The sequence below is a fragment of the Poeciliopsis prolifica genome, unplaced genomic scaffold, assembly GCF_027474105.1.
Source record: "Poeciliopsis prolifica strain line A6 unplaced genomic scaffold, Auburn_PproV2 SCAFFOLD005, whole genome shotgun sequence".
NCBI lineage: Eukaryota > Metazoa > Chordata > Actinopteri > Cyprinodontiformes > Poeciliidae > Poeciliopsis > Poeciliopsis prolifica.
Genome location: NW_026562380.1, coordinates 10,609,106 through 10,635,079, shown reverse-complemented (window position 1 = coordinate 10,635,079; position 25,974 = coordinate 10,609,106). Strand labels below are relative to the sequence as shown.

At 40.2% G+C, this 25,974-nt stretch overlaps 3 protein-coding genes across 4 annotated transcripts; all 3 read left to right on the top strand.

The window, feature by feature from the left end:
- Nucleotides 1-26: 26 nt before the first annotated feature.
- trmt2b (tRNA methyltransferase 2 homolog B) lies at nt 27-2,748 on the top strand. 2 transcript variants are annotated; one of them, XM_055029809.1, is made up of 3 exons: nt 27-546; nt 649-1,087; nt 1,826-2,748. In XM_055029809.1, the coding sequence occupies exons 1-3, from the start codon at nt 230-232 to the stop codon at nt 2,432-2,434; spliced, it is 1,365 nt and encodes a 454-aa protein (XP_054885784.1). In that variant the 5' UTR covers nt 27-229; the 3' UTR covers nt 2,435-2,748. The 2 variants fall into 2 exon arrangements, with proteins under 2 accessions (XP_054885784.1, XP_054885783.1); XM_055029808.1 differs by having other exon boundaries at nt 27-1,087.
- A 1,140-nt stretch (nt 2,749-3,888) lies between these two features.
- Nucleotides 3,889-12,813, top strand: scdb (stearoyl-CoA desaturase b). The gene is made up of 6 exons (XM_055029815.1): nt 3,889-4,021; nt 5,315-5,547; nt 7,535-7,665; nt 8,921-9,126; nt 9,633-9,865; nt 11,426-12,813. Exons 2-6 carry the CDS (start codon nt 5,319-5,321, stop codon nt 11,623-11,625), a joined length of 999 nt encoding a protein of 332 aa, XP_054885790.1. The 5' UTR covers nt 3,889-4,021; nt 5,315-5,318; the 3' UTR covers nt 11,626-12,813.
- A 3,910-nt stretch (nt 12,814-16,723) lies between these two features.
- On the top strand, nt 16,724-25,503 carry wnt8b (wingless-type MMTV integration site family, member 8b). Its single transcript, XM_055029813.1, has 6 exons — nt 16,724-16,794; nt 18,286-18,319; nt 19,240-19,378; nt 21,696-21,821; nt 21,922-22,064; nt 24,364-25,503. The coding sequence occupies exons 1-6, from the start codon at nt 16,724-16,726 to the stop codon at nt 24,931-24,933; spliced, it is 1,083 nt and encodes a 360-aa protein (XP_054885788.1). The 3' UTR covers nt 24,934-25,503.
- Nucleotides 25,504-25,974: the final 471 nt, after the last annotated feature.

Below are 25,974 nucleotides of genomic sequence, written 5' to 3'. Positions count from 1 at the left end.
AACGTAAGATTATTTTACCAGGAGAAACAGATGTTTTCCGTTTTTTTGCTCATCGTTCACACTCCAATCCAGCAGGTGGCGTTAAAAGCGCCGAAAGGTGACTTTCATACAAGAAAGTTAGTGTAGATCTGAAGCGTGTTTTTCGAGCTCCCGAGAGTGTCATGCAGTGCTTGTTGTGAGTGTTGCACTTTCATTGTGTCATAGTCTCGCATTTCTTTTTCTCGGAAACATGTCTCTAACCGCGAAATGCTGCAGGTCAGTCATGGCGGTCAGACCAAATGTATTGTATTTGAGGAGATCCTGCGTGCTGTTTTCCACCGGCGTTAGTCCGGCTGACGCAGGGAGAGCGGGCTCGGGGTCACAGAAACAGTGGAGAAGGCGGCAGAAGAAAGCGGCTTGGACAGACGACCTGTCCTGGGAGGAGAGGCTGGCCAATGCGGTCACTCCTCTCTGGAGGCTGAGCTATGAGGAGCAGCTGGAGCTCAAGCAGGACAATCATCGGAGGATCCTGTCTGAACTCTCAGGATCTCTTTCAGCTGATCTCAGGTCAGGTTCACCTGCACCTAAACTCAACTTCCCTCTCCTGCCTGTCCTGCCCTCCCCAGTCAGGGATGGCTACCGCAACAAATCCACGTTTTCTGTCAACAGAGGAGTGGATGGGAATCCAAAAACAGTTGGATTTTACCTAGGAACGGCCAGTCGGGGAAGCATTGTCTGTGTGAACGGAGATCACCTGCTCAACATGCCGGAGAAGCACACACTGGTGGCCAGATGTTACCAGGACTTCATCCGCCAATCCTCTCTGGAGCCCTGCCTGCTGTTCCACATCGGGGGTCATTGGAGGGAGGTCACGGTGAGGACCAATGTGCAGGGACACACCATGGCCATAGTGTATTTCCACCCACAGATGATGAGCGCAGAGGAAGTGGCTGTTCATAAGGCTGAGCTGGTGGAGTATTTCTCAAGGGGTCCTGGATCAGTCTGTCAGCTCGACTCCCTGTTCTTCCAGGAAAGCACCATGACTCGCTGCACGCATGAGGAATCTCCCTACCAGCTGCTGCACGGTCAGCCATATTTATATGAGGAGGTGAGATATTCTCTATTTACCCAGAGTCTGGAAGTTTACTCCTCAAACTCTGCGGTTCCTTTCAGAAGTATTCATAACCCCTGAACTTTCCACATGTTGGCACGTTTACAACACCCAACTGAAACATGTTGTAATGGGAGATTATATGAGTGTCACATAATGGTGAAGTGATTGGAAAATAACTCCTGGTCAAACTGTTATAGAGAAGGAAATACTTGAGAAAATCATTAAATATATTTCCTGAGCAGTCTGGATATGTATATAATGCATATTAACTCAGATTTTGTTACCCCATAAAACTTAAATATGTACACTAATTTTTTTAACTTTGTCATTTTGTGAAAGTTGTACAAAACGCTCAAGGCACAAAATTAAAGATGTTTATTTTTATTAAATTAAGTACAAGATGATTGTACTTAAACCTCAAATGGACATCTTATTTCATCATGACATTAGCATCCTTGCTTGATGATTTGGCAGGTGTCTCTACTATATAACCAATTACACACTGGTGGACTTTGAACTGAGCAATAAATCCATTATAACATTTTATTGAGGAAACAGAAAATTCTTTTATCAGGCTTCAAAATTCAACTATGGCTGCTGCAGAAAACTTATGACTCTACACATTTAGATCGCAGGCCACATTTCGACTCAAAGGTTCTCTTCTACTTATTAAACACTGAAGAGAAAGTATGGCCGATCTGATGTGTATCTGTTCTTGAATGTCTTTTGCAGGTCCTGGGCTTCAAGTTCCGCATATCTGCCGATGCTTTCTTCCAGGTGAACCAGGCAGCTGCTCAGGTGCTGTACAACACGGTCAGAGACCTGTGTGTCCCAGAAGCAGCACAATCAAAAACAGGAAGCACTTTGCTCGACGTGTGCTGCGGCACAGGCACCATCGGCATCATCTCTTCTCCCAGAGTGGACAGGGTCATCGGCGTTGAGATCGTAGAGCAGGCGGTGAGAGATGCCGCCCACAACGCTGCTCTCAATAACGTAGAAAACTGTGAGTTTCTCCCTGGTAAAGCAGAGGTGGTGCTCCCTGCTCTCATGTCTCAGTTGAGCTCTGCAACAGGAGCCCTTACCGCCGTGGTGAATCCGTCTCGAGCGGGCCTCCATCCCAAAGTAGTCAGAGCGCTGAGAAACCAAGCGGCTATTCGCAGACTGATCTATGTGTCCTGTAAGCCGGATGGAGAGGCGATGAGGAACTTCAAGGAGCTTTGCTGTGCTCCTAATCAAGAAAAGAAGCTCACAGGAGACGCTTTTTCTCCCACTCTGGCTGTCCCTGTGGACATGTTCCCACATACTCCTCATTGTGAACTGGTGCTTCTGTTTGAGAGGTAGCGCGTGTCATTGTTTTGTACTTCCTGTCTTAACTAGCCTGACTGGAGTTGATTAATGCTAGATTATGGCAGATTAATTTAATGCTACATTATTTTAATATGTATGTTTTCAGAACTGTGTGGTGATGCAAAGATGCTTTAAGTTATTATGTTTTTAAATGAAGACATTATCATGTTTGCTCATTGATTTGGTTTTCTTGCACATGTAAGCAAAGACAAGTACGGTGGATTTCCTTCTTATTTCTAGCCCAAGCTTCAAAACTGGTAGACAGACATAAAATAAAAATGAACCTATTGTTTAGGTTTTTCATCTCATATTTGTGATATAACTTGCAATATTCATATTCATGTTGTATCAGCTAATATTCAGGCTAAAAACAGGTGAGTTTTTATTCTTGATTTAAACAAACTCAATGTTTCGGTTGTTTAGCAGTTTTTTGGAAGTTTGTTCCAGATTTGTGGTTAATTGAAACTGAACGCTGCTTCTCCATACGTGGTTATGCTCATGCAACTAACAGTAATGCAGTTAACAAAACGTAAAGCTGATATAACTTTTAATGTCTTGTTTTCCTTTAGCCTCACTGATGCAGCATTAGCAGCAAATACAAAATAAAGGGAATAAAATGGCATTGAACTCTGCTTCAGACAGGCAGTACCCACATTTATACAATAGAGGGTGCCATTACCTCTTTAGATTTTTTTCAGTCACAAGACTCACATAAATCATCTGATTCATGATTATGAGCGCATCCCAGGTACTCCAGTTCACCTAAGGTCAGAACACAAGCAGGGTACAGTAGGACGGCAAGATGTGCTCTCCAGAGGTTACCTTCGTTTATCTGAGGTCATGTTTCTGAACTAAAGTTGCCTAGTTTTGCTGGATGAATGTTTTCAGTGTCTGCACATGGAAAAAGGACATGGAAAGGGACTTTTTGAAGTTTGTATGAGCACTGGCAGAGTAAAGGTTCAGAATAAGTCAAGGTCTAGAGAACCTTTGCAAGGTTTAGCATTTAAGGATGTATTTCTTTGGATTGTTTTTAAGTTGCATCATGCAAGGCAATGTGTATTTTTATTTTTTTTTTATCTTGGTTGCAAGGTTTATACTAACTATTTTAAGTTCAACTGGAAGGTAAACCAAATGGAACCGAAATGAGTTTTCCACATTCCCCATGTATCCCAGCAAAACATTTCTGAACTTTATTTTTGCAAAAAGAAAAAAAAATCCAAATTGATCTGTGAAGCGGGATAAATTGCACAGGTATGCTATCATGCTATCCAAAACCAGAACTCATTGCTGGATGACATCATGGTGTGACATGGAAGACCTTTGTTTGCAACCTCTTGCAATGATTAATTCTGACAACATCAGACTGAGATGCTCGAGAAGATTGGGTAAGAGCTCCACGTTATATAAAGATTCAGTTGGAGGGGGAAAAATAGTTAAACATTGGTGAAGCAAACAGCCAATAGAATGCTTACCTGCTGACACATCTACAGCAGGATGTTGCTTTAAAACCACCTCAGGCCAAGAGAAGAGTTGCATCTATCACTGTTGCATACGTCTGACCTGGTGCAAGAAGAACAAACGGTAAGAAGTTTCTCCAATTGCAATCATGTTAACAGCAATTTCTATTGTTCTAATAATTGCTCTGAAATATGTGTCTTATCAATGAACTTGAGTCTGAATGTTTGTTTTCTCTGTCGCTCATTATTCTCCAAACTTTCTGGAAAGAAAAAAATTGTGGCAAAATACTTTTTTTTTTTGTGAATGTCTCTTCCGTTAATATTGAGTCAGATAGTGTTTCCCGACCCTGGTCCTCAAGGCACAGTGCCCTACATATTTTAGGTATCTCCATGCTTCAGTCCAGCTGATTTGAATTGATGACTGATTAACAGGTGTTTGTTGAACTGCAGTCAGCTGAATCAGCACATTAAACCAGGGAAACCTCTGAAACATGTAGGACAGTGTGCCTGAGGACCACGGTTGGGAAATTAGCACATACAAGTGGGAGAGTTTTCTAGATGCTGACAGATCTCAGTTTATTTCTTGGCTTTTATGCTTCTTTTTTTTTTAAATCCCTGAACCAGGGAGTCAATGGACTGCTTTAGTTTCCACACCTATCTACTGTGAATTCCAATGGAAATGTTAAAAATATATTTACTAGGGAGAGACACTGACATGTACAGTGCTTGTTTTCTGTTTTGTGTTGATCTTAAGGAAAACATCCTGTTTAAGTAAGACAGATGCCTGTTGATCTCCATAAGGCAAGAAAAAAAAAACAACAAAAAAACAAAGTTTTAAATGATCAAGCCATACATTTCTATTTCCCTCTTGAATAAATGTGACCCACTTCTTATTAGCCACTCTTCTGTATGGGAAAAACAAGAGAACATAACATTAAAGTAACAGGTGGGAGGATGATCTACACCTTTTTTTACACATTTTTGTTTGATGTGCCAATAAATATAAATTATACATTTCCTGAGCTGACGGATGACTAGTGCAAAATATTACAAAAATATAAGGAAAGATTCAAGTGAAATTGATGAATAATAAAATAAAAAAACATCAGAGCAAACTGGCAAAAATGACATAAAAATCTACTTCTAAGTAGACGGGCAGGTCGTTCATAATAATCAGGCAGAAAAACATTGAGTGCAACGAGAACGTTCCCGTTGGCGGCTGCGCGTCCAGCTGCAGCTGCCCGCTGTGGGCGCTGCAGGAGCTGCAGGAGCTGCAGGAGCGCATGAGCGCAGCTGCCAGCCGCCGCGCCGTCCTCTCCCCTGTCTCCCCTCTCCCCGCATCACGCTGCGCAGCGCATCAGACGGAGTAACACGGTCCCCTTGTTCTGTTCGCGCTGTGCTTTCCCCGCCGCTGCAGAAACATGACCGAAACCGGGATTCATCGCGCCGACAAGCAGCAGAACGGAAACGCCATGGCGGAGACGTCGACCGTGGACGACGTTTTTGACGACACCTACAGAGAGAAGGAGGGGAAGAAGCCGCCCAGGATCCTGGTGTGGAGAAACATCATCCTGATGGGTGTCCTGCATGTCGGAGCGCTTTATGGACTGGCTCTAGTCCCTTCCGCATCGTGGTTAACTCTTGGATGGAGTGAGTATTTGCTGATTTCTGCCTGAATAGAATGCGCTGATGCTGTGTGAGCACTGCGAACCACAGAGCACACTGCCTGAGGGGATCAAGCCTGTGGGAATAATGGAGAATGAGTCACTCTGGCCTAATTTTAATGAGAGGGCCTGTATGAAGGGCTTCAACCCACTGATGGTGTTTATATATATAACATCCATTTCTATAATCAATTTCATTTTCAGTTAAATGGCACCTTGACTAAATATAGCTAATATAATCTATTTCCAAATATAAAGACAATCACATTTACGCCTCATGATGTTACAGCTATAGGCTACTTCTTTGGAAAGTTTTCTAAGGTGTTATAAATGGGTGATAGAATTTGCTGTCTGGTGCAGGACATTAAAGTGAAAAGGGAATAAAGGTTGCAACTGATTGAGCCTATCTTAAATTAATTTTAATAAATAATATCTATATGGAAGACTATGGTTGGAGGACGAGAGATAGATCTTTGTTGTTTTGACCCAGTTTTGGCTTGGTGCATAGAAACTAAACTGAATCATTGTAGATTTTTGGAGGCCTAACCAAAACATTCAGGATACATTTTGGGCCCCATGGGAAGTGGACTCTCCTTTGTTTGAGCCTGAACTCAAACAAAGAGCGAGTACAGGCACAAATTGTGAGACACAGTTTTCCTAAGGATAACTTTCATTTGTAGCATGGCTCTGGATCAACAATAGGTCTTCAAAACAATACATGCTGACATCTTTGTGTCTGATAGATGAATTTAGCATGCTATGCACTAAATGTAGGTCTGGACTTTGACTGGGGCATTCCAGAAAATAAAAATGACTTGATCTAAACCGGTTTATTGTTGATCTGATTGTGTGTGGGGTCAAGGTCCTGCTGGAAGGTACACCACCGACCCACTATAAAGTGTTTTTCTACAGGCTGTAACTTTAATAAATAATCTCTATATTGTTTTTCTATATGGTTTTTAAACATACTCTTTTCAACTCTGGAAAGCTTCCCTATCCCTTGTGAAGAAGCACCGACACAGCACTGCTAGTGGCCATTGTATGTTTCCTTCCTTTGTAGCATACCTCCATGAAAATGAAGCAGTACTGGATAATCCATGACTGACCAACCAGTGGTGTTTGCACCATTGATTTGGATGAATTTTCTTCAGTTTTCAGCACACTGCAAAATACTTTTCCAAAATGCTTGAGACTGTGATACACTTGAGATAAATCTGTATATTTGTGGCTTTGGGGTGAAGACACCAAATCTGCATTTAATTTTCTTCCTCATTTGAGCCCAAGTTGTAATATCTTCTATTCTTTTTTGTTTCAAAGCTAAAAAAATATTTCAGACAAAAGTTTCTCAAGGTTGGCATAAGAAAATTCATACAGGGTACACCGGATGATTGAAAAATCTTCACTGCGCAAATCTGAAAGATTCCCTCCACATTTTCTATAGCAGTCCAATCCCGGTGCTTCTGGAATGTCTCGAATTAGAAATATTTTAATTTCTGTCGTCCAAACAGTTTGCTGATTAATTTGTGACCTATATATGAGGACTGTTGTGGCGTGACTCAAGTCCCCCAACAATCTCTACTCTGTTTCTACTCTGGCTCTGCGTATTTTTTTCTTTCTCTCTTTTTTTGCCGTCTTTTCCAGGCTTAGTTGCATATTGTTTCACAGAAGACAAAGCACAATCACTTCCACTCAAGACATCCCATTGTGAGGCATTGCAGCAGAATGCTTGTTGCCAGTCAGCCCCCAGTTCTCAGATCCTGGCTAGTCCTGTCTAGGCCTCACAGAGACATGCGTTCATCAGTTTTCTAACAGCCAAAGTGTGAGGGCTGAGTTGCACACTCCCAGTGTTTCTCTAAAGAAGCAGAGGGTTATGAAAAACAATATGGTAGCCTAGTGAGTCAGCTTTTATGGGTGTAAAATGTATCTTGATGTAGCGCAGTTTCCCTGTAAGATACCTCTCTCTGTCTTTCCAGCTGCCGTGTGCTACATGATAAGTGCTCTTGGTGTGACTGCTGGTGCACACAGATTGTGGAGCCACAGGTCCTACAAGGCCTCTGTTCCCCTGCGAGTCTTCCTCGCTCTTGGCAACTCCATGGCATTTCAGGTAAAACATGCAAACATGTAAACATAAAACATTCAGCTGTAGCTGCAAGTCTTTGCAGAATTCTTTTCTTTTTTTAACCCTTCAACCTTTTCACATTTGCCAAGTTACAACTTCAATGTATTTGACTGGAACAATGTGTGATGGAGCAAAACAAATAAGAGCACAATTGTGAAGTGTCAAATTTCTCTTGATCTTGAGACTGACTGTGTTATAAATTCTTTTTTTTTTTTTTTTTTTTTTTTTTTCAAAAAAAGCTCTGGCTATAAAAGATTCCCAACTGGTTGTAGATCTGAACTTTGAATCAACCATTACAGGAGCTGGCTGTGCTTTTGCACTAAAACATCCCATTGGCTATTTTTAGTTTTTCTTCCCTGCTGGGAGGTGAACCTTGATCTTTTGCTGCTCCTAACAGGTTTTGTTCCATGATTGCTCTGTATTTAGCTCCATTAATATTCCCATCAACTCTACTGAAGAAAAGCAAGCTTGTTTTTTTTTGTTTGTTTTTTTTTTCCAACAATGTCAGCTTTCATCCCGTATAACAATTTGCATGTAGGCCAAACAGGTTTGTTCTTTTCTGTCCAAAACACTTTATTCCATATTTTTGCTGTGTCCCATGCATGGCTTGTAGGCAAACCTTTCACAGGACTTTTTCTGTAAGCTTTGTTCAACACTGTGTTCTTCTCACCACTCCACTCCATTAAGGCCTACTTTATGGAGTGCATAACCAAGACTGTCCTGTCAACAGTTTTTAAATTTCTTCATCTTTTCCAGAGTTAAAATGATTAATGCACTCCTTGCGCTGCCTATCTATATCTTGGTGGGTTTGTATATTTGTTACATGTTTGATGACAGTTTGAACAGCTCTCTGCTTCAGACTCCTCTTCTTCATCGGCGATCTCTCTGTGCCCCTTGGTCTTTAAAAAGCCGGTTGACATCCAAATAACCACCGGTGCATTTTATTTATACTGAAGTGAAATTACATAAGTGCATTCTGTTTATGAATTAGATGGTGCTATATAGTTGAACTCGTCTGCCATAAAAAATGTTCTGAAACAGCTTTATTCTGAAGGAAAAAGCCTGTGGTTTTCGAAGTGTGTAGTATTATTATCCATGGAAGGACACTGCATTTGTTGTAGCATGAATATTTCAGTAAAAGTCCTTGATCTTGTAAGCCCTCATGAATCTGGTGGTCTGAGACCTCTGTGTGCATCTGTCAGTGATTTTCAAAGTCGCTTTTTTTTTTCTCAATGTAAAGAATGACATATATGAGTGGGCCAGGGACCACCGTGTCCACCACAAGTACTCAGAGACAGACGCAGACCCTCACAATGCCAAGCGGGGCTTCTTCTTCTCCCACATCGGTTGGCTGCTGGTTCGCAAACATCCCGATGTCATCGAGAAGGGACGGAAACTGGAGCTGGGAGACCTGAGGGCAGACAAAGTGGTGATGTTCCAGAGAAGGTAAGGAAAAATTCAACTGTTGTATTGCAACATGTAGTCCCCTGCTAGCAGGAGGCAATACTTGGTAATGCCTTTAATTCACTACATCCATTAGCTATAAAGATGTATCGTACATTTATGCAATGCAGTATGGCTTTCGAATGATGCTGTAATTCATGTGACAACTCTTTGTCTGGCTAAAGTGACCAATGTGATAATAATGTGACTATGACAACATTGTTTCCACTGACTGGATATTTGTCTTCATCCTTGGTCAGTTGGAAGCAATCCCAGAATTTCAGTAGTTTTTCAGGAATAGTATAGCAGTATAAATGTTGTTCCAGCCTCTGTCTCGGGTGGCTCTTATACTGTGGACTAGTCTTGCAGTAGATACTTTTGTGAGCATATAACTTTTTTCTGCTCTTATGATACTTATTAGCTTCACATTGTTCCAGATTTGCATTTTTTTCCCCCTGCTTATGTTAACACTTTGTGACTTTTGACATGATCTCTTCGCTCTCCTTTAGGTACTACAAGCTGTCTGTCGTGCTGCTCTGCTTCCTTGTTCCCACGTTGGTGCCCTGGTACTTCTGGGGCGAGTCCTTGGGTGTGGCTTATTTTGTTCCTGGACTTCTGAGATACACTGTGGTGCTCAATGCAACTTGGCTGGTGAACAGCGCAGCACACATGTGGGGCAACAGACCATACGACAAGACCATAAATCCAAGGGAAAATCCATTTGTGGCCATTAGTGCCATAGGTGAGCATTCATAAATTATTTTTAGCTTTTCAGTAATGATTTTGTGTCTTGATGCGTCTGAAGGTCGACACTTTGTCTTTCAAAGTCACCCAGGCTGGGGCTCCGCCAAAAGCATTTGCATATTGTCATTTGCAAAAGCAGAAGTCTGCTACGTTTTTCTATTTAGCTGTAGCTGAACCACCTATTGAGCTCAAATGTGCAGGAATCTTCCTAGAGAATTTATTATTAAGAAGACTTCAACCCCTTTTCAGTTGAAAAGTTCTTTGTATCAGGATTTTTTAACTCTTAAGATATTTACATTTGAAGGAAAGACACTGTCAATGGTGAATTTTCAATACTAGATCTACATTTGAAAAAAAAAAGCATGAAGATGTTTCAGTAGTCCGATCCGAAACTAAACCTCAACCCCAGTGAAATTCTGTGATGTGACCTTTGCAGTGTTGTGCAGAAACAAAAGTTAGCAGGCCTCAATGAACTGAACCAACAGACAAAATTCCTCCACAACAATGTGAAAGACCAATAAAGTCAGCAGCTTTTGCTGCTAAGAGTGGCTGTGCAAGCTAGTCAATGGGTTTTTACACAGCTCTTCCATTTTGTCCTCATCTATCCTTATGGAGAAGGCAATGCATTTCTGTACATTTGACGTTTGTAAAACTTGGTAAAGACCAGAGTGTTTTTTCATTATGTCCTAATATGTAAAGACCTTGGATTTAAATGGAGTATATTTTTATTGTAGTTGTTCTTCAAAATAATAGCTAGAAGCTCCTGCATCACAACAACAAACTAAAGTGAGCATAATTTGATAATAAAGGATAAAGGACGCCAGAAGCACTAATTGAAATATTTATGTACAGAGGTGTAACTGTGAGATTATTAATCACAAAAGTATTTTCACTTCTGACAGAGTTACCAAGTCATCAAAGTGACCATCTGACTTCACATTTATCTCCCATCACGCTGGAGGAATCTTGGCTGGGAGGGTCACAGATTAACTCTGAGATAATCTAAATCTGATATAATATGTTAAATTAGATTTGGGAGGCTTGTGACCATCGTTATAAAACAATCCACCATTTTTGACTTTCCAGATTCTAACTTAACTCTCTGAATTGCTTCAAATCATATGTCACATGGTGCGTTTTATCCTTTTTTATTTATTTATTTATTTAACAAATAAATTACATTGAGAAATGGATTTTCATCCTTGTTTCATCCCATTTTAACCTAAATTGTATGCTAATAGACAATGATGCATGCAACAAATTAGCCTGTTGATTTTAAAATCCTTCAGTTGGATTAAGCTACACAGCTTCAGGTCCTTTTTTTTAAGTTTTCTGCTGGTGGAAGAGTTATTGTACAAAAAGGCCTTTTTCCAAGTTCTTCACTGACTGAAAGATCTGTGGGAGAACATCCTTTAGGTAATGCACAAGAAACTGGATAGAGTGCCAATAAACCAATTAACTGAATAATGGCCCATTCTGAAACCTCTGGACTCAAATTTCATCGTCTACACTATTAAGGATTGAGATATTATATGACATCATTTGTGTTTTCTCCCAGGCGAGGGCTTCCACAACTACCATCACACATTTCCCTTCGACTACGCCACGAGCGAGTTCGGCTGCAAAATCAACATCACCACCGCCTTCATCAACCTCATGTGCTTCTTGGGTCTGGCCAAAGACTGCAAGAAGGTTTCCAGAGACATGATCGCCGCTCGCATTCAGCGAACAGGTGAAGGCAGCTTCAAAAGTGGCTGAGTGCGAGGGTGAAGCCGCACTACAAACTGTCAGAGTGAGCCGACACAACTGACCGAGATGGAACGTAGCAACAAGTGGAGCAGCAATTTCACTGGTGCGATGGCGATTACCATGCTTCTTTGTGAGACTAATATCAGCTTCAAAGAGTTGTTTCCATTAAAAGTTGTGAACCTCTTTTAAGTTTTGAAGTGTCTTCACCAAGTGTTTTTTGCAACTAGTAGAGATTTGACTACATGTGCAAAACAACTTTTTCATCATAATATTAAAGTGTCATTAGAGAATGGATGTATTATTATTTTGTTTTTGGACCAGATGAAAAACGACACAAACAAAAATATATAAATATAAAAATGTGTGTAAGTTATGTCTAGAGGCAGTTATTAATTACAGAATGATTTTCTGCACATTATATTTCTACATTTACTTGCTGGTGATGAATTGTCTTTGGCACTTTGGAAGCTTTATTAAAACCTTTACGGTTTCTCTGCAAGCAAGAGTGAAGTCACTGTGCTTTAAGTCAGTGGTGCTTTAATGCACCCGAGAAAATGTGGCTTAACAGTACCATTAGCCTGTTTATTTAATTTGCTTTTGGTGATTTAGTCTGACTAACCAATAGGCTGGCATGTTAAAAATTAAAGTCAGCTCAATCAGGCCTCCATTTGGCTGTTGCTTACTGTGGCCATAGAGTAAGACTTCCCCAAAGTACTATGTAGGGATGCTTTGTCATCCGTGGTGTCAATTTTTCTTCTCATTACGGAATAAGTTATCTGACATGACTTATTTTTTCTCTCAGATAGATAAAAAGCCACATCAGACTCCACATTTAACTCTGCCCTGAGAAGTGGACCTTTCTCTTATATTAACAGAAAATACTCTTTCAGTTATTAATGTTCTTTATTTCAGTAAAATAATGATTTTTTTTTTTCTCATATGTTAGAGTACAGAAATGTTTGGCCCAAATGCCTTATGATGGTTGTGCACCTCCTTGAAGCTCATAGTGATTTATTCAAATAAAGCAGGATGAATTATTACATGTTTGGTTTCTTTAAGCTTTAATTTTGCGATTATAGCCCCTGTCATCCTTGTTTGTTTAAAGTGAAAGATAATGAATAATTCAAATAATCTATTCAGACTTTTCTTTCACCAAACAAGAATTTGTCTGAGATACAAATAAAACTTTTTATGACATTTTTGAAAGTACCATTGTAATATTTGTCAAATTTTCTCTATAACAAAGCAACACTTATATTGTGTTGGGAAATGGCACTTTTATTTCAAATGAATGTTTTGTATCTACTGTATGTAAGATAAATAAACCAAACTTTTATGCAACAAAATTGTGCATGTTTTTTTTAATGAGCCTATGTATTAAATTTTTAAATATGCGGAACAGAAAAAAATATTCATACTCCCACTCCATTTGTCAGAAGCCACAGAATAAAAGTGAATATGTAAAGGACCTGGATTCCTGCATGATGGAGATGACGGTAGAAGCTCAAGCTCTCTCTCTTTTGTGAGACAAAAGAGAGAGTGAGGAAGTGTGTGTGAGGACCAGGACGCCAGCCTCACACACATACATCGAAGGGCATGCAAAAAAAAAAAGCATCCTATCACCTGACCCACACGGCCACATGCACATGGCCACAAAACCAAAAAGTGCCACAATGCAAAAATAAAAAGTCAAATAATTATAATGATTAAAAAAAAAAAAAAAACTCATTCAAGTGTGCTCAATTGTCCATAAATTAAGGTAACCATTTCTCAGAGTGGCAGGTGAAGGAGTTTGAATCTGCTTGTCACCTTGCATCAGCTCTGTTTGACCACTCTCCAGCACCAAATCCTCTCCACTTCTTGGTATTTAAGCCTGATTTGCTCAGAGGTGGGCAGAGGTGGAAGATAATTCCCTTGCTGGGGTCAGCAAAGAGGCTTTGGTGTTTGCTATCAAGACTGTCCAAACATCTGAAGAATTTTTAATCTTGCTCCATTTGTTTTGGGACTTTATGGCAAGTGGGCAGTACTACACAGTCCATCCTCCCTATGGTGTGAGAAAGCAACCCAGCCTGTTTGCTTTTTGCAACAGTTTGCCTCTTTGTGAGTCTCGTCCAAATCCACTGTAAGAGGAGTCACCACTGCTGACCTCTGTCATAGGAGTCACCACTGCTGACCTCTGTCATCCTGACAGTGACATCAACCCCTCCGCTCATTGGCTGCTGAATGTCAGACCACTCTTTTCATGCCATGCAATACCACTGGCAATTCCCACAGGCAGACAGTTTCAGAGGGATACTGGTGAACTTGTGTAAGAAGGCTTGTCAACTAATACCAGTCGATGTTTATCTTGGAGAGGACTCTAACTCACAACAGAATTTGAACTGCAGTTTTACAAGATAGCTGTAAAATAGAGTCCTGATACTACTATTACTATCACTAAAAATAATAATCGATATCACTGCTTCCTTCAAGAAGGTCCTGAGTTTATATTTTGGTGTAAGGCTTTTCTACATGGAGTTTTTATCTTCTCCCAGTGTGTGCCTGGGCTCTCTCTGGCTTCCTCCCCCAATCCTAAAAGGTGACTGTTGGGTTAATTGGTTAATTGGTTTGTATAAATTGTTCTTTGGTGCGAGTTGCATTGTTGTCTATCCTGTGTTTCTCTATGTTGCCCTGTGATTGACTGGCAACCTGTCCGCCATGTACCCTGCCTCTTGCCCAGTAACCTCTGGAAATAGCCACCAGCTTCCCTTACAACCCTGCAAGCACAAGCATGTTTAGATAATGGATGGAAGTATACACTGTTATTATTGTTCCTTTCATCCACTGGTGGGTGTCCTGCAGGGGTTTGAGCGGGCCTGGTGCCTATCTCCAGTCGTCATCAGGCAATCGTTGGGGTATGCCGTGGACAGGTCATCAATCCATCACAGGGCAAATAGAACAATTATAGTCAAAGTCATGCTGTTGATAATTCTAATTATTTATTCAATAGAAGGGGAAAAAAATAGTTTTAAAATTTTTGCACCGGACCAAAGTAAGTGGCATCCATAAGAATTCGCATAGAATAAGTATGTCTTCTTAAATGATCTAGAATAGTCTGTAAACTTTTACTGGTAACATCTTATTTTTTCCCGGAGATGTGACACGGAGGTGTTTTGTTTAACCTGTTCTTCAAAATGGAAAAGGGAAAAGATCAACAATTGTTTGCCTCAACTTGTCCTTACCCGAGGTCAGTGAATTAAAAATTTGTAGACATCTGGAATTGTGGCAGAGAAGACTATAGTGAGGATCCACGTTTAATAAGAATAAAATATTCTTACTTGTTTATTGTTTGCTTTCTTTTTTCCCCCACTTATGTTAAAGTACCAATACGAGACTACACTCTGTAAGTAAGATACAGAACTGAAAAATAATGAAAAAATGAAACTTTATCCAAGAAAATAGATTTTTGATATGGAAATTGCTTTTATTGATCTAATATTAAAGTGAAACTAATGTTGATTTTCAAGAGATAATTTGTTGGCTGTTCCACCAGTTCACTATCTATTATGGTTAATCACCCCTTCAGATATTTGTGTGTGTAAAAATTGAAAGAACGTGTGAAATAATAACAACTGCAAAAAGGAAAACACATGAAACCATCCGGGAACAAACTGGTCTATTGGTGACTGCAAATAACAATCTAAACATAAAAAATGGTTTATTGAACATCTTGTTTCTTCATTCTGCTGCATCGCCATGTTTTCCATAAACTTTGCGCGTCAGTACACCCACATTCCCTTTGAAGCACTGCCTTAGCATCTAAAACATGTCTTTTGTAATGGTCAAGCAGCTGAGAGGATCTTTGACATATTTTAATGCACAATCCTCATACATGATGTCTTTTTGCCATTTGAGAAATTTGACAGAGAGCGATTAGAAATTATTTATAAAGGATTTTTGTTTTTCAACAAAGACTGCAGGGGTCTGTCGTGTGTTCTCTCATCTTGATGATCGTCTCTCCTTAAACTTTAATCCACAAACATCACCTAGAAATCCCCCATCACCACCTTCCAAATAATCTTTTTTTTTTTCTCTCCCTCTTTCTCTGTCTCTCTCTGTCTAATCCTAATTTTCACACAAGAAGTTTGCAAAAGGCCAGCCTGAGCTGAAAGGAAAGAGACCTGGGGGTCAGACGAGGTTACTGGGGAATAACCCTTCATCCAGTCAGGAGAGGTTCGTCTGGATTAGTGATGGAAGTGGTTCCATATCTGATCATAGCTTGGACTTCGCTCTGTTATACTTTTTTTTTTTTTCGAGAGCACTCAAAAGAGGCGCTTTAATACATTTCAATAAACTTCATTTAAAAAAACTCTCAATGTAGGTTCAATTAGAAAAGAGTAACAATTTTTTATTACTATGTAATTGTCTTCTTTATAAATCGCTTGCTTGTCTCATGGCAGGAGGCAAGAAACCATCCGCTCAGGTGCTGTCTGACGCGTAAATATGCAGAAATACTCTTTCTTTCTTTCTTTTTTATACCCGTTTTCGGTAGTTTATTTCAAGATTTAAAATACCTTCTAGCAAATTTTGTGTGAGTGGTTGCCCCTGAGTTTCGGGGCTGTACGCCCTGAGTTCATTTCCTTTGTCAAAACCTCAAATTACTTCCTAATTACAAATGTATAGGTCTCATCATTTCCTTTTTGCTATCATCTACTAATCCTAGCAATCAGCTCTGCAATAGATATCTTGAGTAAACTTTTTTTCATGAGCAGAATTTCGCAGGGACCAGTGTTACCCTTTTCCCTATAGGATTAAACTGATCTTCCTCTGCTGCTGGATGGAGGCAGGGGAGCCATCGTTGCTCGGCCCTGAAGGCCCAGGGTGCCCTTTTGATCATTTCAGTCTCTCCTCGGTGCGATACCTCTGATTGGCCAGGGAACTAAGAAGTGTGTGTGAGGAGGTGTGTGTGGGGGGGATCTTTAATTAAGCAGATAATCTCTTGTTGGGACGAGAGCGGCTCCATTTCAGAGCCCCCTCCTTGAGTCCCGATTGCTCCTGGTGGAGATCCGTGCGCCTCAGTCTCCCGCATCCCTCGTTCTGTCCGCAGCTGCGCGCCTCACCTGTCAGGATGTTCGTCCACTGGGAGGTTTTCTTCTACGTTTTTATTCTTTTGACTCACATGAGGTCGTACTGCTGCTGGTAAGTTTATTTTGCTGTGTGATATTGTTATGTCCCCCCCACCGCTCATCCAAATATTCATTTACATTTAGTGTACTGGAGAGATGTATGGGTTTTTGAATACCAAAATAATGGAAATTAGATTCAATCATTGATTCAATTTTTCAATAATTAAATCAATAATTCAATTATTGAAAAATTGAATATAAAGACCATATTTGCAGGTAAATACAAAAGCTAAGCAAATTATTTTGGGATTTGCAAGGTTGTAGAATACTGCTTTCGTGGTTGCATAAAAAAACCAAACAGACTTTAGAGGTCTATAAATACTACGTAGTCTGTCTACATCATGACTTCTCAGAAACATTATGAACTAAAATATAATGATGGAATATTGGTTGATCTAAAAACAAATAAATATTAAGAAGCATATTTTGAGTCATTGCTAATAATTCAGTCCAAGTTGAATAATTTTAGGTCCTGTGCTTTTTGCACTTGTCTCAATTTAATTTGTCTCAACTTTTAATTGGCTTTCCCAAATAGACTAAAAGTTTCAAATTGATTTTGTGACCTCAAAATACCTGAAAGAATCTCTGTTTGGGGTTGAGTAATCAGTCTGAAGACCAGTAAAAGTACTGAAGACTTTGAAGCAGAAATAAAGTGCAGTCCAGACTCCTTAAAAAATAGCTTTTTTTAAATTATTCATTTCATTTCACAAGGAATCATAAGCTGCTCACATACCAGCTGCAGTGATAATTAGCAACGACACAATTAAATGGAGGCACCTTTTGCGTTTGACATTTTTTACGTCTTGGGGACTCAATCTTGTGCTGTCCTGAGCTGGAAAGCCATATCAGCTTCCAGGAACTTTAAATGTTGGTGAAGTTTTTGTCTTTACAGTTTTTGACCCTCTTCTGCACCACAGGATTTGATGAAGTTGTGACAGAAACAGTTTGGATTTCGGAAAGTTATATCACCCATATCAAAGTTACTTCTGTTGTTAGAGTTGCTTTCTGATTTAGATTATTTAATTATATATAAATTATATGAAAACATATGTAAGGATATATTCTTTATTATTGTAGTTAATGCAATGACATTTGTTATACAGTGGTGTTGTGTAAACAACACATTGAAGTGTTTAGTATATAAAACCAACAAAATCTATAAATTTATACTCCATTTGGCCAAAGTTCAGCTGATCTATGTGACCTCTTCAATGCAGACTTATGTGAATTAGAAATCCATTTATTTGCAGCTATAAAATATAATTGTGATTTTTAGCCATTATGAATACTTAATAAAAAACCAATTAAATGGAAACATCACCTTTCTCTAAGCGCTTCCTAGAATCATCTGAGTTCATTGCTCAGTGCCGTTCACCAAGATTTGGATGCCCACATGGTGTCACAGTTTCACGTGTCCTGAAACACACTAATGAGAGATGCTAGTGGAGGATTTCGTGGTGGACACTGGGCTTTCCCGACTGAAATAAGCTGTCTCCTTTTCCAGGTCAGTGAATAATTTCCTGATGACCGGACCCAAGGTAAGCCTGGCCTCTTTTGATCTTCCCCTCCTCTTTTTTTTTCTCTGGAGAAAGAGGGAGTTAAACCTCGCTCCTTGTGTATTGACAATCTCTGGGTACCTGTCTGTTTGCAACAAAAGCTCTAAATCAGTGATATTCTTGGCCTTTTGTGATTTTTTTCCCCTCCCCTCTTGGTACACTTGACCTTATTCAGAAGCGCTGTGTATGTCCGATGGTCGAGTGTGTTAAGAAGCGAGGGCAGGCAGCACTGTTGTGGGTGGTCATCATTAGCGAGCCGGATCCCTGTGAAAGAGGTGGTACTCCATCTCCCTGAAGGCCACTTGAGACATATTAGTTATATTATCATTCATGCAGTCTGAACAGGCTCTGGAGCAGCAGGCGAAAGCCAAGCACAGAGTGCAGGGCTCTGACAAAACTCATCAGATCATAGTAGAAAGATTTTTGTGTTTGTAATATATATATATATTCTCTCTCTCTCTCTCTCTCTCCCTCTCTTTTAGTTTTATTTCTTATTCAATAAAATAAATCCTGAAGGCAAGGCTGTTGCTTATAAACACCCTTGCTGTAAATGCTGTAAATGTTTATAAGTCACATGTTGTGAAGATAACATGTGACTTAGCTTAAATATTTTATCCCAGATCTGATTTGAACTGCTAATTATTTTCTCTAAGGCAAAAGAATGAAAATGTATTCTGAAACCTATGTGAACTCATTAAAATTGCAAATCTAATTGTACTATGCTATACATGATGTATGATCCGAAAGCAGAAAGCTTAGAAAACATAAAACCATAAAGTAAGTCCTCCTTAAGGAGAGCACTTTTGTTCTTCACAAGCATTAAGTTTATTCGGTTCCTTAAACCTGCATCATTTACTTGTGCTGTTATTATTTGGGTGCAATATGTCATGTCTGTGCTGCAGGCATACCTAATCTATTCGAGCAGCGTGGCAGCAGGGGCTCAGAGTGGCATTGAGGAATGCAAATACCAGTTCGCATGGGACCGCTGGAACTGCCCTGAGAGAGCTCTGCAGCTGTCCACACACAGCAGCCTGCGCAGCGGTGAGTGCCCACAGACACTTTGGAAACTTTTAAGTCCAGCTCCAGTGTCTGTGTGGAGAAAGAAAAATGGCATGACTGTATTTGTGTGTGTGTGTGTGTTTTTTTTTTAATGATTCTATGGTGTGGTTGTTGTATTTCCTGTTATTAAATAAAACAATTTTGCTTTGTCAAAATATATGTTTTTAGCCTATGAGGTCGATTTATTGAGAATTTGAAAAACACATAGTCATGTGCAGTCACTAATCTGAATTCTGTGTCTATACCTTCACATGTTGTAGTCCTAAACAGATTGTAGAAAGCTTACCAACAGTAGAAATGGACCAAATGTCCAAAGTTGCAATAAATATTGACAATACAAAGCTTCAATTTAGTGAGTTCTTTTTCTGAAAAACCTTAAAGAGAAAATTATATTTTAAAGACATAAAACCTATAAATATGGAAAGTCTATAACGTCAATCTGAATCGGTTTGTTTATATTTTTTGTGTATTTTGTACAGCAGAAAAAGCTTCTGAAAACAGGAAGCAAGTTCTATATATGAAGGATTAGCCTACGTGTTATTTAGATCCAACGTCCAATGGACTGTTGTACATATGACTATTTTCCTGAAATATGTTGAATATGCGAGAGACAATATAAAAGGATGGAGCTGAGAGCACAAAGATCCACAGGAAATGTGGGGAAGCTAAGATAACATCTTGAGGAGGGAGTGAACCAGACCACTGAAAACTATTGTTAAAAGCATAAGGTTTATCAGGAAAGAAAATCATTTGGTTTATAGCTGTTTTTATGTTTTATGTAACCTATGTCATCACAAAACACCTGTTAATGTATATAGATCACATTAAAATAATAGCTGCTGTTGATTAGCAGAGCTGCTTAGCTTCTACATCTATTTTTTTTCTCCACATCTGATATAGGTCAACTATAGTGTTTGACTGCAGTCTAATTTTATGCCAGTATTTCAACATTTCTTTTGCCCATCATATGTGTAGCTTTAAACTGAGGTCTTTTGGGGGACCAAACAGTTTGTTATTGCAGTAAAACTAACTGTAGACAGAGTGACTGACTTTCTTAGAATAACATTGAGACGGTTTTATTACTGCAGCTCAACCCTACTGAGTAAAACATGGTGCGATTATCTGGTGGCAAACTAAGGCCTGAAGTTGAACTGTTGATATGTGTGTTCATGTGACCGAGCCGAACTCTTGAGAAACCCCTTCTGCTACAGTGTGGTATATTATCATATGGGTGGTTTACCCCTGTATGGTAAACAGTGATCATGGCAGAGAAAAATCGACTATTGCGAGTTCACGGGTTCAGATGAGGAGGAAATAATGATTGACTTGCTGCAACGTCTCAGTTTAGTTTCCATGATGTTGGGGGAAAAAGTACAGAAAACGTTGGTGGATTGTTTGTCTGCTGTATTGGACCAGAACTGAGCAAGACGTTTTGCATGGAGAGGGTGGGGAAAGGTTCACCAGAAGTGTTGCAGCAGGAAGTGGCAGAAAACATGGCTGAGAACAAAATAACACGATCTTTGTCATGAAACTATGCCAGTGAGAACCAAACTCAGCAGTTCGGTAATCTAATGACAACGTTGTTAGTGGAATTTGCTGAAGTATGCCTGGGTAAAAAAAAAAACAACAACAAAAAAACAATGCTGCTAGAGCAGAAATTATATTCATCGGAATGTTTATATTTTTTGTCAAATGCAGCAATTTTTCACAGTGGTTACTTGTGGACTTACCACAGAACACTTTCCAAATCTCAGTACAGGATCCCTGTTGGCCAGATCTTTTCCGAAGGACAGATTTCTACTCATTGCTTAACTCAAGATATAAAGCTTCACTTTATGACCTCATATTAGAACTGGACACTCAGCTATGACTATTAAAAGTGGATGTTGTGTTCTGCAGTAATGCCCAGATTGGAATCCCAAACCAAGGAAATGTCCTTTTTAGGCTACTTTTGACTGTATTCTAGTGTTTCTCAATTTTAATTTACTTGAAATAACTGTATATTTTTCATCAACAGAAAATTATAAACAGGACATAAGACAAAGCTTAAGGATATCCGTTTGACTTTAGTTCACCTCTCTTTCACATTTTGTGACATAGAAATGATACATAACAGCTACAACAACTAAAATCCCACATAATTTCAAGCACTTTTTGCTTAGTCACTACAGGAAAGGCTGATAATTTGGAGTAATCACATCATAACATAAATGACATTTCTGACAAATGAAATATGTGGCAAAGATGCTGTTGATGACACTGTAGGAGGCAATTTTCAAAGAGCTTTTTCTGTTGACAGCAAATCGAGAGACTGCATTCGTCCATGCCATCAGCTCTGCTGGGGTCATGTACACCCTGACCAGGAACTGCAGTCTCGGAGACTTTGACAACTGTGGCTGTGATGACAGCAGGAATGGACAAAGAGGTCAGAGACTGATAAACGTATACAACACTTATCAGCTTGAAGAAGATTTGTGAAACTTAAACTAACAATGATTGATATTGTTCATTTTCTTTCTCCTCAGGAGGTCATGGCTGGCTCTGGGGTGGATGCAGCGATAATGTCGGCTTCGGTGAGGCCATCTCCAAACAGTTTGTGGACGCGTTGGAGACCGGACAGGATGCTCGGGCGGCCATGAATCTTCACAATAACGAAGCTGGGCGGAAGGTAGACCTCTGTATTTACTCCATCAGTTCAAAAATCAAGGATGTGCCCACGGCTGGGATGCTGAGTGATCCTTAATCCGAACCAGGCTGTGAACTGCGTGGTAACCTGGTTGAAATGTTGCGGATCTCTCATGGCACTCCAACTGCACGCACAGTGTAAAGCAGCCTTTGAATCATTTTTTTCATCCCTTCTCAGCGTTACGCTGAGTGTGCCACCCAAGCATCCCTTTCAGATCTCTATAAGTGAGGTGCCACTCGTCCCCAATAATAACAGTGTGTTCGCTGTACCAGAAGGGCCTATTTACCAGTGCTGAATGCTCTTTATGACAATACCTCAGCTCAAGAATCTCAGGATGGCTGGTGGAAGCTTAATTGGAGATCCTGTGGAGCCAGACATTGCAAAGCATTCTGTATTATCCCACTTCCTTAAAATAAGTGTTTTAGTTTTTATTCTTGCAATAAGGATCCCACATTTATGTTGGTCTTTGTGTGGCCCCGAGGGAGCCTGAGGGGACCACAGGCGTGCAGCTGAAGTGCTCTTTGTTTATGGTGCCTTTGCTCCCCCCTGTCGGGCCCTGGGATCCTTATGGCACCTGGAGCATCATTGTAACAGAAAAAAATGGGGACAGAAAGAGAGAAAAAAACTCCCTTTTCTTATTCCTCAATTCAATGGGTCTCTCCGTTGGGTCCCCACTCACAGGAAAACATGTTGACAAGGAACATGCTAAATAAATAGTCCTATTTATTCTAGGAGGGACAATGGGACTCGATGTGAAACTTTGATTCAGCCTCACCTCGGTGTAGAGTTCATCACCTCTTCATGAAAAGAAAGCGCCCTTCCTTTTTAGCAGACATCTGTTTTGTGTCGGGTAAAGTCAGGAGACACAGAGGACGACAAAGACACTTAGTTCATAAAGCTTTCACTCATGTCGGAATCTTTAACAATACAGTTAAGTTAATTTGACAAGACATCAATCAACGGACTTGAGCAATTCCAGACTCACTTGTATGCTTACCTTCACTTGCATGTGGACGTCACACTGAGGTATGAATCTGTACAGTACCTTCCAAATGTATACCGCGTTGTCTAACAACAAAACTCGATTGATTTAATTAGAATTTCATGTGGCACATCAATACACAATTGAAAAACAAAACTCTGAAAAATGCACTATTAATTTGTATTCATCCCCTCTGAGTCAATAGTTTGTAGAAACAAGTTCCCCCTCAATAATGGCTTCAAGTCTTTCAGAGAATACGTGTACATTGAAACTTTTGTCCATTCTACTTTTCAAATAAATCTTAATTTCAAGCACGTTGGGCTGGCGACATTTGTGAACATCAGTTTGCAGGACTTGGATTTTGAACTGAACTTTAACTGGACTGCTTTAGCACATGAATAGGCTTTGATTCAAACCAGTTTGTCCCCTCATGGCTTTCTTTCAACAAGGTCTTTTTTTCCTTATCCATAGCACAACTAATAGTTGTCCTGTCAAAGGTTTCCCCCACCTGACCTTCAGATCTCTACTCCTTACCCACTCTGTCAGTTTGGTTGGAGGCTCAGGTTTTGGTTGGTTCACAGCTCTGCCACAATGCTTCCATTTTTAGAAACATTATGGCAGTGGATTGAACACTGGGATAACAGTGACATATCCCAAGCTTTGCGCATCATTCCTAAACATAACACCTCTTGAAAGATCTCCACAACCTGTGTTCGTTGGTCTTCATGATGCTGTGTGTTCACTAAGGTTCAAAACCCGTGTCCTTAACTGTACGGCTATATTTTCACTGAGATTATTTTATTTAAAAATATCTAATTTGAGGGAGCTAAATGTAAGTGAATGACACTTCATTTTTCACTTGAAAAATATATTAAAGCCATGGATTCTTGTCCCATCTATTCACTTTATGCACTAGTTAATGTAATAAAATATTTGGAAGTTTATGGTTGTGAAATGGTAAAATGTGAAAAAGTTCAAAGGGCAGGAATACTTTTACAAGCCACTTGTCCTTTATAAAAGAATCGCATGTAAATCCTTGTTAGACATTGTCACTCATAAAGTTAGGGTAAACTAGTATGTCTCACATCATGAAAGAATTGCGACAATGAGATTTATTCTGGAATAAAGTGTGTATCTTCTTAATTTTCATGCAAGTTTCTTCTGAACATCTCACAAACCTCAATAAAAATGAGTTTTTAACTAAATCATTTCATCTTTATGGGAAAGTGTCTTGTGTGAAACCTAGTGAACCTGAGGTGCATAGCCCTGAAGTTAGTGTTTTCTTGACGCTGTTTGCAGGCTGTGAAGGGGACGATGCAGAAGACGTGCAAGTGCCATGGCGTTTCAGGAAGCTGCACCACTCAGACCTGTTGGCTGCAGCTGCCAGAGTTCAGGGAAGTGGGGAACTATTTGAAGGAGAAGTACCACAAGGCCCTGAAGGTGGATCTCCTCCGGGGAGCAGGAAACAGCGCGGCCAGCCGCGGCGCCATTGCAGAGACCTTCAACTCCATCTCCCGCAAGGAGCTGGTCCACCTCGAAGACTCGCCTGACTACTGCCTGGAGAACCGCACCCTGGGCCTGCCCGGCACGGAGGGCCGCGAATGCCTGAAGAAAGGCAAGAACCTGAACAAGTGGGAGAAGCGGAGTTGCAAGAGGCTGTGCGGGGAGTGTGGGCTGGCTGTAGAAGAGCGCAAAGCCGAGATGGTGTCGAGCTGCAACTGCAAGTTCCATTGGTGCTGCGCGGTGAAGTGCGAGCAGTGCAGAAAGACGGTCACCAAGTACTTTTGTGTGAAGAAGGGAGGTCAGAGGGGAAGGAATGAGAGCGCCGCCATCCGCCGAAAGAACCTCAGGCTGAGGAAAAAGCACTGAGCATCCCCGCCACTCCTCCACATGCATCCACGTTTTCCTGTTTCTGCAGCTCAATTAAACATCTGGATTCTGCAGATGACGTGATCTGGACAAAACCTTCACATTTCATCTTCACATTAAATATCTCTCACACATGAGCACAGAGTCTCATGACAAAACAGGCAACTTCGTAGATTGTTTTTTTTTTATAGCATAAATGTATTTAAGATATATTTTTATATTTTTTTACCACATTTTGAAAAGTGTCGCGGCATCGAAACGGTTGTCACTGACGTTAAAATTCTTCACATTATTTATTCTTGTACTTATAGAAAAAAAAATTGATAGATAATCTGGTGCAACACTTGTTCTTAAACCCCTCACAGTGACCTGTTTTGTTCTGAAATTATTTTTGGGAGAATGCTCGCCACGGTTTCAGTTTGTATTCCTGTTTCCACCATCATCTGGCTCACCCCTTCTTTGCGCTCTTGATGTATAACTGTACATAAAATGAAGCACTTTGTACTGTATATTGTTAATTTATTGCACAGCATTTTTTTCCCCTAGTTTTGCTTTAGTGTTCTTTTTTTCTTTCTCTCTCCATTAAAATGTAATGAAAGAATAATAAATCCTTTAATCGTGCATATAATTCAGGCTGAAGAAAGTGCTCATCCTGCTTTAACATACTCTTTGTGACATGAATACTTCATGGTTCGGAGCAAACAGACTCACTTTTTCACTCTGCTTCCACTGTGGTGGACCAAAGAGAAAAGAAAGCCGTCGAGCGAACTCTCCTTCATTCACGCCTTTCTCAATTACACCCCAACAAATACCTCCCGTTCTCTCCTTCATCATGGTAATCCTCGCTGAGCGCTTGGAGGTTTCTTCACTGTTTAATACTAGTTTAATTAACTTTGTCCAGACAGAGCAGGGTCGTGGGGGAGGAGGGCATGAAGCAAGTTGCCCCTAAAAATCATTCTGCCTCTAATTTTGTATGCTAATCTCTTTTTTCACGCTGCGCCTCCTCAGGAGTGGGGGAAAGAAATGTTGGGAAAACTTTGG